General features: G+C 54.9%; 5 protein-coding genes across 5 annotated transcripts; 3 read left to right on the top strand and 2 right to left on the bottom strand.

Moving 5' to 3' along the window:
- Positions 1 to 1679: 1679 nt before the first annotated feature.
- Positions 1680 to 2648, bottom strand: J4E83_010345 (uncharacterized protein; the record flags this gene model as incomplete). The annotated part of the gene is made up of 1 exon (XM_049337226.1): positions 1680 to 2648. The coding sequence occupies one exon, from the start codon at positions 2646 to 2648 to the stop codon at positions 1680 to 1682; it is 969 nt and encodes a 322-aa protein (XP_049183615.1).
- A 1439-nt stretch (positions 2649 to 4087) lies between these two features.
- On the top strand, positions 4088 to 5890 carry J4E83_010344 (uncharacterized protein; the record flags this gene model as incomplete). The annotated part of the gene is made up of 2 exons (XM_049337225.1): positions 4088 to 4092; positions 4171 to 5890. 2 exons carry the CDS (start codon positions 4088 to 4090, stop codon positions 5888 to 5890), a joined length of 1725 nt encoding a protein of 574 aa, XP_049183614.1.
- Positions 5891 to 6594: 704 nt separating this feature from the next.
- Positions 6595 to 8362, top strand: J4E83_010343 (uncharacterized protein; the record flags this gene model as incomplete). Its single annotated transcript, XM_049337224.1, has 2 exons — positions 6595 to 6692; positions 6757 to 8362. The coding sequence occupies 2 exons, from the start codon at positions 6595 to 6597 to the stop codon at positions 8360 to 8362; spliced, it is 1704 nt and encodes a 567-aa protein (XP_049183613.1).
- A 264-nt stretch (positions 8363 to 8626) lies between these two features.
- Positions 8627 to 9419, bottom strand: J4E83_010342 (uncharacterized protein; the record flags this gene model as incomplete). Its single annotated transcript, XM_049337223.1, has 2 exons — positions 8627 to 9294; positions 9344 to 9419. The coding sequence occupies 2 exons, from the start codon at positions 9417 to 9419 to the stop codon at positions 8627 to 8629; spliced, it is 744 nt and encodes a 247-aa protein (XP_049183612.1).
- Positions 9420 to 9704: 285 nt separating this feature from the next.
- Positions 9705 to 13111, top strand: J4E83_010341 (uncharacterized protein; the record flags this gene model as incomplete). The annotated part of the gene is made up of 3 exons (XM_049337222.1): positions 9705 to 9868; positions 9917 to 12706; positions 12763 to 13111. The coding sequence occupies 3 exons, from the start codon at positions 9705 to 9707 to the stop codon at positions 13109 to 13111; spliced, it is 3303 nt and encodes a 1100-aa protein (XP_049183611.1).
- Between the last annotated feature and the right edge of the window lie 278 nt (positions 13112 to 13389).

Genomic DNA, 13389 nt, shown 5'->3' with positions numbered 1-13389 from the left:
TGTATGCGGCTGGGTTCTTCGCTGTGCGTTCGTTCGCGCAGCGCGTTCCTTAATTCAGCGATTGGGCAACCAGAGGCTTGAGCGCCACCATCGCCGGCCGGGTGCTGAACTCGGTAGAAATGCGCAAGCCTCGAGGTAGTGCACTGCAGGTACGAGATGAGAAAAGGAAAACTCATTCTACCGGGCTTGCATGTCTTGCAGGCTCTGAGACGAGGACCGAAAAGACTAGGAACATGCCCAGGTGTTGAAGCCAGATTGCGCTAGAGTTGTAGAGACACGAACGCGATACGAACAATAACCCGTATGTTTCTACGCAAGTATCGATTGTGGAGATTGAAGCCGCGTCGCATTTACTGCTGCTCTAGACATATGAAGAATCTGTCGTGTTACACGAACCGTCTGGACATATGCGCCGAAACCCTCGCTGCAGGCTGCGAATATCCTCCGACGCGTCTGACAGCTGTCACATTTCGCGACGCTGACTCTTGTAAGAAAATGCGTCCCACTGTGGCTTATTTTGAGAGATATCCCACGGGTGGGGGTGTCGCAAACACACCACACAGATGCTGGATAGAGTGGGGTGGGGGTTGTTCAGAACATGAAACTGAAACGAAAAGAACACACGACGATGTTTGAAAATACCCTTGCACTTGCTTCTGTTACAACGGGGGCTGTCCCCAGAGTTATCACGTGCAGCCTGCCCCTCCACCTTACCATTCCATACATACCCACCCAAGTACAACCAAGCCAAGCCGGCACAACTTCGTATCCTGAATCTTCGGTGCTTCTCATTCCTGCCACCAGCTTGCTTCATCCCAGCCCCGATACGCACAGGATATCTCAAGCACGCCGTCCGGATCTTACATCCTGTTACGGATTACGGAAGTAGCCATGGCTAAATTGCGTGGCCCACTTTGGGTGTAGACTACGGCAATTTGTAAATTGAAAGCGTGGCTGGGTAGGTCCCGGTAGATGAGGCGGTGATGTCATGGTTAGCTGCACATGCACACAGACGGATGTGTGTATGCAAGTCAGGACCGTTGCAGATACTCCCAGAGGCGGAGGCGAAAAGGAAGTGCATGTGGTGGGAAAGGGCGTTTTGGCTGTTGATGTAATGTACGTTTATTTCGGGATCATGGACGTTTTGCTCGTTATGATTGCTTTGCTTTCCGAGACCCTGGCAACTAGTTGTGTGTCGCGTAGACTTGCGATGTTGGGGCCCTTGTCATGTGCGGTCGGTGGCTGTGGGCTGTCCCGCACGCACCGCCGTTCGATGTTCGATCGGCAGCCGATCCTGTCACATGGCCGAGGAGTGATGATCGCGAGGGGGATTTGGGTAAGACTTGCACTTGGTTGGGAGGGTCATGTCAAGGCAAGTCGAAAAGAGTGGGATGTGCAGTGTTTAATATAGTGGTATGCAAGTTAAAAATGTAGTGTCGGTCCGCTCTTATTGGTAGAGCAGAGTAGTATGTAGATTTGATGATAGTAGTTAAAGTAATAGTAAATGCAATGTAATGCGATGCTAACGATTGTCTCGTCCAGGACAATAGAGATATGCAAATGTGGTATCATGGAAAGTGACAAATAAAACACCGAGAAATGCTATGGGAATGTAAACGCCGCATCCGTTGACTTCATCCAACTCTGTACAGTTCGTAATCATGCGCGCCGTCAACCCATCAACTGCTGTCCTCGCTGATCGTCGCATCGCTCACCGACGATACTGACGATTTGTTGTCTGAAGGCAAGGGTCCGAGTGTCCAGCGCCAGTCTCGCGTCCGCTTCCGTCGTCCGGCGACGGGAGTTTCGGGAGCTGAGTCGCTGTCGTCGTCTGAGGAGGACGAGTCGCGCTTCTCGCCTGTGCGGGGCGACTTTGGTCTTGGTGAGCTCTCTGCGGAGGACGATGTGCTGATGAGGGAGAGCTGGAGGGGCGATATGCTGGTTTCGGAGGGGTTCTTCAGAGCCTTGAGACTTAATGACGGCTGTGATGTCGAGGCGTCGGAGTCGGTGGTGGATGCGGTGGATGCGAGCGAGGAGAGAGTTGAGACGGAAGACTCAATGTCGGAATGTGCGAGGGTGTATCTCGTGGTGGTGATCTCCTCTTCCAGTGGTGTGCGGAAGGAGACGCGCTTCTCGGCGGGGAACATGGGCCGGCTGGAGCCCATCTTGCGTGGTATTATCGAGCGCGCGGGGCTGTTGGAGAGGATGGAGGCGAGGTTGTGGGGTTGCTTGTAGGGTATTGAGAGGGTGGCCGAGTCGTTGGAGGCCGATGTGAGGGTGGAGGAGAGGGTAGACGCTGAACTTGGCGTCGATGCGCTGGTAGAGCCGCTGGTGGCGGGCACGTCGCTCTCGATGGAGAGCTGGGGTCGTGAGGGGCGTTGTAGTGTTGGGGCAGTCGCCGGGCGCTCATAGGCGTTGGAGAAGGTGTTGCGGACGGTGGGCGAGACGGCACTGAGGGTTTCGAGACGGAGACTGGCACCTTTGCCCAGGATGCGCGGCTGCTCAGTGTTGATGGAGAGTTTGGGCCGGGGCGGGGCCTGGCGCGGGGGTATTATAGGCAGCGAGGCGGCCATGGAGGAAGTCATTGAGGTCATACCGGACATGGCAGATGATGCTGGGTGCGAGGGCTGGAGGGTGGACAGCATCATGTGGGGGGTGTCCACGGGTATGAGGCTGGTGCCGGAAGTGTGCAGATGATATTGCGAATACTTGGGGACAGGCGAGTGCTAGAGGGGCACATCGCTATTAAACACTGCCATGTCGGCTGCGGATCCACCAGGACGGTCTTAACACGAAGCGCCTGGCTGGGGCTGCTCCCAAAATACCCAGCAGCCACTAGGCTTGTCCAAAGATAGATGCAGCGTGGCAAACATAATTGGGCTACCCGCGCCCGGCGCTTGGCACCATCCGCGGCGTTTCGCACCTGGCCACACACGTCGCGCCTTCACGCGCGCTTCATCACCCGCTGCACCACGACCTGCACCTCCACACGACACGCACGCCGCTGAAACTGCTGCACAACACCGGCGCTTCTCGTTGCTCCATGAAGAAACTGAAACGCCAGACCGGCTCCGTCATCGTCCACTTTGTTCGTAAGCACCAGGCACAGCCTTCACGCCTTGGTCGCCCTATTCGGCCTCACCTACTAACCTTCCCTCGTATCCACAGGACTACGTACGTACTTCTTACCGCGTGCGGCCGAGTCTACGTATTTGAGTGCGCAGAAGATAACGTCTACCGTGCCCCTCCCCACAGGACTGCTTCTACGCCAGCGTATTTGAACATGAAAACCCAGCATTACGACGCTTGCCACTGGCCGTGCAGCAAAAACAGATAGTCGTCACATGCAACTATGAGGCCCGCCGACGCGTACGATCCCTTGACTACCGCCGTGCCCGTGTCATCGGTCCAGTCTGACTCTCCCAGGGCTTGCACAAGCTGCAGCTGATCCACGAAGCGAAGAAGGTCTGCCCAGATGTAGTCATCGTCCTGGGCGAAGATCTTACCCGCTTCCGGAATGCTTCCAAAGAACTCTATGCTTTCTTGCGATCGTTTTCCTGGAACTCCCGTTGTGAACGCTTAGGCTTTGATGAGGTTTGTCTCTCTGGTTATCTTTCCGTCCCAACCCTCGTGTCTCAGCACCGCCACCTTTGCAATCTCATTTTAGTCCCAACGTTTTCTGTTCCCTCACCGTATCGTTCATGCGAGTCATGCTAAGGCGGGCTAGGTGTTTTTAGATGTCACCGACATGATCGACTACAATGTCAGCATTCTCAACTCTAATGACCTCAGCAACGCCTTCTTTTGTCTCGACAGGAACGATCCCACTGTGGGGTTTCCTTACGATGCGACGCGGCTGAGCGGTCATCTGTACCCCAAAACGGCCTCTGAATACTTAGGTAAGCAGTACACGGCGTATACGGTGTGGCGTAGCAGCGCTGTGTATTTGCTGGAATGGACCGCGAACGGCAAGGCTGACAGCCCTTGCTGAATCCTTGCGGCTACTGAGACCAGCAACCGTGCCTATGGAACTGCCACCAACAGTCTGTGATTCGATTATGCAGGTGCCCACCGTATGCGCCATAAGATGCTGTACATAGCCGAACGTTGGAACTGATCGATTGTAGGCACCACGCCCGATCTGCTGCACCTCCGATTGGCTCTGGGAAGCCATCTAGCACACTACGTGCGAACTCGACTCGAGGCAGAGAAGGGCTACACGGCCACGGTTGGCATCTCTACTAACAAGCTTCTGGCAAAGCTTGTTGGCAACACATACAAGCCCAATGCTCAGACTACACTGGTCCCGCCTTATACGACTGATGAAGACGATGAGACTATCGACAATGTGACTGCCTTCATCGACGATCACGAAGTCGGCAAGATTCCCGGCATAGGGTTCAAGATAGCACAAAAGCTCCGAGCCCACTTACTGCAGAGGCCGGCAGAATTTGATGCTGGACTGGTGTATGGTGGGACCAAAGAGGCTGTTCTTGCTCGCGATGTAAGGACGCATCCTGGAATCGGTCCGGAGACGTTGGAGCGGATACTCGGTGGTCCGGGCGTACCACATGGCACCGGGACCAAAGTGTGGGGTCTACTGAACGGCTGTGACGACACAGAAGTCGGCCAAGCACGCGAAATACCGCGTCAAATCAGTATTGAAGATAGCTACATGCGCTTAGACACCCTCGAAGCCGTGACCAAAGAGCTGCGCATGCTAGCCAAGCGTCTGCTCGAGCGAATGCACACCGATCTCCTAGAAGAAGATGACGACACGCACGACATATCCACGGCTCCTACTTCCGCCACCACTTCAAAGCCTATGAAGCGCTGGCTCGCTCACCCGAAAACACTCCGACTATCAACCCGACCACGGGCGCCCCAAAACCCAGATGGCACCCGCAATCGGTCCTTTGCACGCATATCCAAATCCGGACCCATGCCAACGTTTGTCTTCAGCCTAAAAGACAATAATAATACTATGGATGCCGTGGTCGAGAAACTGCTGTCCGAGACGTTGCTACCGCTGTTTCGTAAGCTGCATCCGGAGAAAAAGGGATGGAACCTTAGTCTGGTTAATGTTGCGGCGACGAATATGGCGGATGCGGCGAGGGAGAGGGGTGGCGTGGGGAGGGATATTGGGAAGATGTTTAGGAGGCAGGATGAGGTGTTGAGGCAGTGGAGAGTGGAGGATGGGTCGGCGATGGGTGGGGATGGGGTGGTGAGTGCAGAGCGGGTGGGGGTTCAAGAATCGCCAGAGCCAGATGAAGCGCCCTGGTTGGCGGCAGCGCGGCAGCAACGACGGGAATATATGATGGATGAAGAACCATCCATGTTTGAAGAAGACTGGGTGAGTGAAGAACAGGTTCAGGTTGAAGCATCTGCATCACCAGACGAACCGCCCTGGTTGCAAGAAGCAAGGCGGCAACGACGGGAATATATGATGGACGAGGAACCATCCCTCCTCGAAGAAGATTTCGTCAGTGAACAGCAGGCTCAAGTCGAAGAAGGCTTCGTAAGCGAAGAGCATGTTCAAGTCGAAGAAGATTTCGCAAGTAAACAGAAGCCTCAACCTGAAGCATCCCCATCACCAGACGAACCGCCCTGGCTACAATCAGCGCGCCAGCACCGAGCAGAATACATGATGGACGAAGCTTGGCCGACAGGTGAGATTATCCATGGACACGGTTCTGAGGATCTGCCCACCTCGTCACAGAAGACGCGGTCTCTTGTGGAGGATGAGGATGAGGAGGATGTGGAGGATGTCTGGGAAGAGGATGAAGAAGATATGACAGATGCCGATTCTTTTCGCTGTGAGGAGTGTGGTGCTGTTATGCCGAGTTTTGCTATGGGTGCGCATTGGAGGTGGCATGGTATGATGGATTAGGCTGGTGGTGTAGTTATCTTGACTCCAAGCTATACGATCAGACTACCATTGCCATCATCTCGTCTCTTTTCAGTCACGAAGTCTTTCAAATGGCTGTTGTGTAGGCGTAGCGGGGCGGGTGGGGGAGGCTGCGGGGTGGAAATCCTCCGCACCTTCATGGCTTTTGCCTGTCGAAACTTAGACTTTTGATGCATTGCCACTACTACAAGTAATATAATCCGACTACTATGGCTTGATGTTACTTGCGAGTGGCTGTTATGTAGGAGTAGCAGGGTGGGTGGGGGAGGCGGAGGGGAAGAGGCGGGGAGGAGGCGGGGAGGAGGTGGAGGTCATCTGCAGCTGCTCCAGATCATGTACATATTGTGCACTATCTTGTTGCTCAAGCCTTTTCGGGAGTCAAGGCATATAATCCGACGACTATTACCTTGACGATACTCTGGAATACTCACAAATGGCTGTTGTGTAGGAGTAGCTTCCTGAAAAGGAAATGCCCCGCTAGGATCTCGGACGCGGGTTCCTCGGCAGTCCGAAGCCGTTGCGCCAGTGGCTGCGACATGTGATTGACGTACATGGCAAGCCCTCTTGCAAATGCTTAACCAGAGCGCCAACCCGCGACCCAAACTCCACATTCCTACTATCATGTCTTTGGCGTAGACTTGATCGATACCCTACACACAGTCGCCCACCCACCCACCCCGACCACGATGCCTGGCTCGTCGCGCTTGCCCGTCAGTCTCCGCGACACTTTCAATGCGCGGAAGAGCTCCGCTAATGGCCAGCTCGTCGCCTTGAACATCGACGTGTATGCGCCCGTCCCTTCCGATAACGATAAGTGATAGAGCGGAATACTGACATGAGATATCTAGCCTGCGCAATATCATCTTTGTCCTTTTCCTCCTCCGCTGGACACGCATCACTTTCTACCAACTCAAAGGACGCGGCATCTTCGGCTCCATCAGCGATGCCTACATCAGCATTCGCCGCTACCTCTACGGCGTCTTCCTGCGACTTCCCGGCGTGCGCGACAAGGTACAGGCACAGGTGTCTGATTCGCTTCTGAAACTCGAACGCAAACTTGTTCCGAGCGGTCCCGGCGTCGAGCGCATCACGAGTCTGCCTGCCGAAGGATGGAGCGAAGAGGAAGTGCGCAAGAAGCTGGGCGAACTGGCTGATATGGAACATACTCGGTGGGAAGATGGAAGAGTCAGCGGTGCGGTATACCACGGTGGGGAGGAGTTGATCAGACTGCAGACGGAGGCGTTTGGCAAGTTCACGGTTGCGAACCCCATCCACCCGGATGTGTTTCCTGGTGTGAGGAAGATGGAAGCCGAGATTGTGGCTATGGTGCTCTCCCTCTTCAACGCACCAGACGATGCGGCTGGTGTTACAACGTCCGGCGGCACAGAGTCCATCCTCATGGCCTGTCTCTCCGCACGCAACAAGGCGTACGCTGAGCGTGGCGTCACTCAACCCGAGATGATCCTGCCTGAAACCGCACACACGGCTTTCCGCAAGGCTTGCGAGTACTTCAAGATCAAGATGCACCTCGTGGCATGCAAAGCACCGAGCTACAAGGTCCACCTACCCTCCGTCTCCCGTCTCATCAACCCGAACACCGTCCTCCTCGTCGGCTCCGCGCCCAACTTCCCCCACGGAATCATCGACGACATATCCGGCCTCAGCAAACTCGCTGTCAAGAAGAAGATTCCCCTCCACGTCGACTGCTGCCTAGGTTCCTTCATCATCCCCATGCTCCCCAAGGCAGGTTTCGAATTCGAGCCTTTCGACTTCCGTCTGCCCGGTGTAACCAGCATCTCCTGCGACACCCACAAGTACGGCTTCGCGCCCAAAGGAAACTCAACCGTCCTCTACCGCTCCGACGTATACCGCAAGTATCAATACTTCATCTCGCCCGACTGGTCCGGCGGCGTCTACGCATCTCCCTCCATCGCTGGCTCGCGCCCCGGTGCCCTAATCGCAGGCTGCTGGGCCAGTCTCGTCAAGCAGGGCGCAAACGGCTACCTGGACGCCTGCCACAAGATCGTCGGCGGCATGAAGAAGATCGAAACCGCCATCCGCGAGAAACCTGAACTCGCGTCTGATCTCAAGATCATCGGTCGGCCCATGGTGTCCGTCGTATCTTTCCTGTCCAACACCCTCGATATCTACGACATCGCTGATGGCATGTCGGGTAAAGGATGGCACTTGAATGCGCTCCAGAACCCGCCTGCTATTCACATTGCTGTCACGCTGCCGATTGTTGCGGTGGTGGATAAGCTTATTGAGGATCTGGTTGAGGTTACGGAGGAGGTTAGGGATGCGGAGCGCAAGCGGATTGCGGAGGGTAAGGGCGCGAAGGGCGCGGTTAAGGGGGACACGGCTGCGTTGTATGGTGTTGCGGGGAGTCTGCCGAATAAGAGCGTTGTTGTGGATTTGGCGAAGGGGTTTTTGGATACGCTGTATAAGGCGTGAGGGGGGTGTTTTGATTGATGAGGTGAGAGTTGTGCTGTGCTGAAGTGTTGATACCTAGATATCCCATTCATTATTTGTTGTGCTTTCTTCAGGGTTGATATTGATCATACTGTCCATTGTCGATTTCAAAATTGTACAGTTCAATACATGTTCTCTTATGATACATGCTACACATTGCATTTACACTTGACAACATCGTCCACGCAGCTGAATTGGCAGACGACCCCAATCCTTCTAGTCCACAGCCTCAATCCCAACCCCCATCTACATCTCCACCCTCGGCCCATTCGCCGGCGCACCCGAACTCGCATCAGGTATCCTCCCAGCCGTCTGCTCCAGCGGCTCCTTCCTCCTCGGCCTCTTCAAATCCTCCTCCGTAACCCCATTCAACCCCACCTTCGTAATCCCCATAACCGGCGCATCCCCCTTCCTCACAAACTCATACAGCCCCGGCAACTTATTCCCCGCCAGCCTAAACGCATCCTTGACAACCTGCTCGTGCAAATCCCCCTGAATCTCAAAGATGATCTTGCTCACCGCCACCCTCGCAGTCCAGCGGTCGAAACTACCTTTTCCTTTGCCCATGCGCACGTCGTTGCCAGAGGTGTACACGCCGATGTTGGCGGCGATGCGCATGTAGAGCCGGAATTTCATGCCTCGAAGCCGTTTGCGGATGGTTTCTTCGGCGATGCGGAGTTGTTGCGCGGAGATGCGGCGGTCGTGGTCGCGCATGCGGAGACCGTAGTCGCCCCAGACGACGGTTGTGCCGCGCATGCTGCCGCCGGTGGGGACGCGGCAGCGCCCTTTTCGTGATTTGCGTGATTCGCCGGCTTTGGGGGCGAGGTAGTTGAGAGCGGGACGGGTTGTGGAGAAGAGGCGGGCGGTATTAAGGGCGGAGGGTTGGGGTTTGGAGAGGCATGTCTGCTGGAGTACTGGGGGTTTGTTAGTAGAGCTGTCGGAGGTGGAATTTGGGCGTTGTACGTGTGGGCCGTGATGCGGAGATGTTCAGTCGACCGAATTGAGCCAGCAGGCTCTGTGATATCCTGGGTGGCGGCATGGCGTTGTGATGTTGGACCTGAACCAGGCCAATCGTTCCGTAACTTTGGTGTCGAAGTTCTGATGCCAAGACACATCTGTGGCTGCTGTGGCGCGCGCGGGGGTGTGGCGTCAATGCGCCTGCCTAATTGCCTAATGACCGCGCGAAGTCGCGTCGTGCACGTCAATGGCGCCTGTTGTCCATCAACCCACCCAAACCCCATTTCCCCCCATTGTCCGGCTCAACACTTGCCAGCGAACGCGTCACACTGTTACAATCTGATTACACGCGTTTTTCATCGTCAAGATGCCTGCCGACATCCGCAGCTTCTTTGGCGGCGGGCCCCCGAAGGCAAGCCAGGGATCGCAGAAGAAAGATGAGCCTGCGCCGAAGAAGGCCGCGCCTAAGAAGAAGGGGCGCACAAGTCGTGTTGTAGAGGACTCTGACGACGATGATGAGGAAGAGGCGAAGTAAGTATACAATTTTGACTCGGTGACGTCAAACCTGACAGTGTGCAGGCCAAAGAAAGCGACACCCAAGAAGCCCGCCGCAAAGAAGGTCAAGCGCGAACCGACACCAGAACCTGTACTCGAAGAGACCACCACATCCGACTTCTTTGCCAGCTCGAATAAGCCCAAGCGAACCGAGCCTGTCAAGAAGAAGGCGGCGGAGACACCTGCTGCGACACCGAAGAAGGCACCCGCGAAGTCGAACGGAAAAACTGCGAAGACGGCTACTCCGGCTACCAATGCGAAGACAACTAGTCGTGCGAAGAAACCCGTCAAATCCTATGCCGAGCGGGATGACGAGGACGAGTTCCCGGACGACGACCTGGAGGACGCAGACGATATCTTCGAGGCCAACATCAAGGGCAAAGGCAAGGACGACTACAAGGAAGCCTCGGAGAGCGATGACGATGTACCCGTGAAGCTGCCACATCGCGGAACACCAAAGGCTCCAGCCAAGCAGCAGAAGACGATTAAGGAGGAAGACGACTTCGATCCAGAAGACGAAGACATCGACATGAAGGACATCGACGCAGAAGACGACTTTGTGGAGCCCGACGAGGATGAGCAAGCGCTGAAGAGCAAGCCAAAGAAGACATCGACTGCAGGCAAGAAGCGAAAGTCACCCATATCCGATGATGAAGAGGAAGAGGAGGAGAAGCCCAAGAAAGGACGACCGAAGAAGGCCACAACGACGACACCAAAATCGCCAGCGAAGAAGAAGGCCAAGAAGGAGGAGGTCGAAGATAGTGCAGACATCCAGGCCATCTACGACAGTATTCCTACAGTGCGCGCGCCCACGCCACCGCCCAAAGACGATAATGCCAAGTTCAACTGGCAGGCGAATGCAGGTCGTGGGGAAGCTGCACCACTCGGAGGCGGATCCAGCGAGATGCCCTCAGGCTCAGAGACATGTCTTGCGGGTCTCACATTCGTCTTCACTGGTGTGTTGCAGAAATGGGGTCGCACAGAAGCTCAAGAGCTGGTCAAGCGCCACGGCGGCAAGGTCACTGGCGCTCCAAGCAAGAAGACAAACTATGTTGTCCTAGGCACAGATGCTGGCCCGAGCAAACTGCGGAAGATTCAAGAGATGGAAATCAAGACGATCGACGAGGATGGCTTGACGGTGCTTATCGAGAAGCTGACTGCGGCTGGCAACAAGGGCGACAGCAAGGCACAGGCCGAGCACGCTGAGAAGCAACGCAAGGAGGAGGAAAAGATCAAGAAGCAAGCTGCAGAGCTTGAGCAAGAGGAGAAGAAGCGTCAGAAAGAGCTGTCGGCAGCAGCGAAAGCTTCCGGTAGCAAGACAGCCTCTGCCGTCACAGCAGCTGCACAGAGTGCAGGCCCGGCCGTAGACTCCCGTTTGTGGACTACCAAGTATGCGCCCACATCACTCAACCAGATTTGCGGCAACAAGGCGACGGTTGAGAGGATCCAGCGCTGGTTGCAGATGTTCCCAAAGAACCTCAAGACTGGCTTCAAGTTGGCTGGCAAAGACGGTAGCGGAAACTTCCGTGCCATCATGCTACATGGCCCACCGGGTATTGGCAAGACTACCGCAGCGCATCTCGTCGCCAAACTGGAGGGATACGATATCGTGGAGAGAAACGCCAGTGATACCCGAAGTAAGAAGCTCATCGAAGACGGTCTACGCGGCGTCCTTAGCACCAACTCACTCCACGGCTACTTTGCTGGCGACGGAAAGAAGGTTGAGGCAGCTAAGAAGAAGCTCGTTCTGATCATGGACGAAGTCGACGGCATGTCTGCGGGTGACCGTGGTGGTGTCGGTGCGCTCGCAGCCGTGTGCAAGAAGACGGAGGTTCCAATGATCCTCATCTGCAACGACAGGAAGCTGCCAAAGATGAAGCCCTTCGACTACGTTACATTCGATCTGCCTTTCCGACGGCCCACTGTCGACCAAGTACGATCGCGCATCATGACCATCGCGTACCGAGAAGGCTTGAAGATGCCTGCGCCAGTTGTCAATGCACTCATTGAAGGCAGCCACGCCGATATCCGCCAGGTCGTCAACATGATTTCCACAGCCAAACTCGACCAAACAGCCATGGATTTCGACAAGGGCAAGACGATGTCTAAGAGCTGGGAGAAGCATGTCATCTTGAAGCCATGGGACATCACGCAGAAGATTCTTGGTGGCGGCATGTTCGCCTCGAGCAGCAAAGCCACACTCAACGAGAAGATTGAACTTTACTTCAACGACCACGAATTCAGTCCGTTGATGTTGCAGGAGAACTACCTCGGCACGAACCCGATGCAGTCCTTGAACTACTCCGGCAAAGAGAAGAACCTGAAGAACCTGGAGTTGGCGTCGCTAGCAGCCGACAGTATCAGCGATGGTGATCTTGTTGATCGCATGATTCACGGCTCTCAGCAGCAGTGGAGTTTGATGCCTACACACGCAGTCTTCAGTTTCGTCAGGCCTGCAAGCTATGTCGCTGGTAGCACTGCTGGTAACCAGACGCGCTTCACATCATGGCTTGGAAAGAACAGTTCTACAAACAAGCTGAGCCGAATGATCAAGGAGATCCAAGCTCACATGAGGTTGCGGTCTTCCGGCGATCGACACGAGGTTCGGCAGCAGTACGTCCCACTTCTCTGGACGGACCTGGTGCAGAAGCTGCAGAAAGAGGGCAAGGACGCTGTCCCACAAGTCATCGAACTGATGGACAGCTACTACCTCACCAAAGACGACTTCGACGCAATCATGGAATTAGGCGTCGGACCCATGGACCAGGAAAAGGTCAAGATCGACTCACAAACCAAATCCACGTTTACACGCCTGTAAGTCCCCACCTTATCTCATCATCGCCCCCTTACACTACTAACCCCCCTCACAGCTACAACCAACAATCCCACCCCCTCCCCTTCATGAAAGCCTCGTCCATTGCCCAACCCAAGAAACAAGCCAAAGAGAAACCGGATCTTGAAGAAGCGATTGACGAATCTGACGACGGCGAGGTTGTGGAGGAGGTTAAAGATGAAGAAGAAGATGTTGACTTGTCAAAGGATAAATATGTTAAGCAGCCTAAGAAGAAGGCCGCGCCGAAGAAGGGTGCTGCGGCTGCGAAGAAGGGGGGTAAGAAGAAGAAAGATGGGGAGGATGAGGAGATGGAGGATGAGGAGGAGGAGGTTAAGACTAAGGGGAAAGGGAAGGGGAAGGCGGTGGCTAAGGGGAAGAAGAAGTGAGGCTGGGGGCTTTTGGTGAGGGGGTGGAGGGGTGATGGGTGTGGGTTTGTTGTGAGGTGTGTATGATATGGTTAGGTTTAGAGGAGGTGGAATGGTTGGTAGCATGGGGGGTAAAGTACTTCATGGCGTATCTACAGAGCGAGTCTAGTTAGTTCGCATATTTTGGAACAACATGGTCGAAATGGAAGTGATATAACGCATGCTGTCGAGTGAGTGGATTTTGTCCATCGTAGTACACTATCTTTGGCGTCAACCCAACCCATGTAATTATTATAAAC

This window comes from Alternaria metachromatica, assembly GCF_023757995.1.
Source record: "Alternaria metachromatica strain BMP 0045 chromosome Unknown scaffold_44, whole genome shotgun sequence".
Classification (NCBI taxonomy): Eukaryota; Fungi; Ascomycota; class Dothideomycetes; order Pleosporales; family Pleosporaceae; genus Alternaria; species Alternaria metachromatica.
The sequence above is the reverse complement of the archived record's forward strand: the minus strand, read 5'-3'. Positions and strand labels throughout refer to the sequence as shown.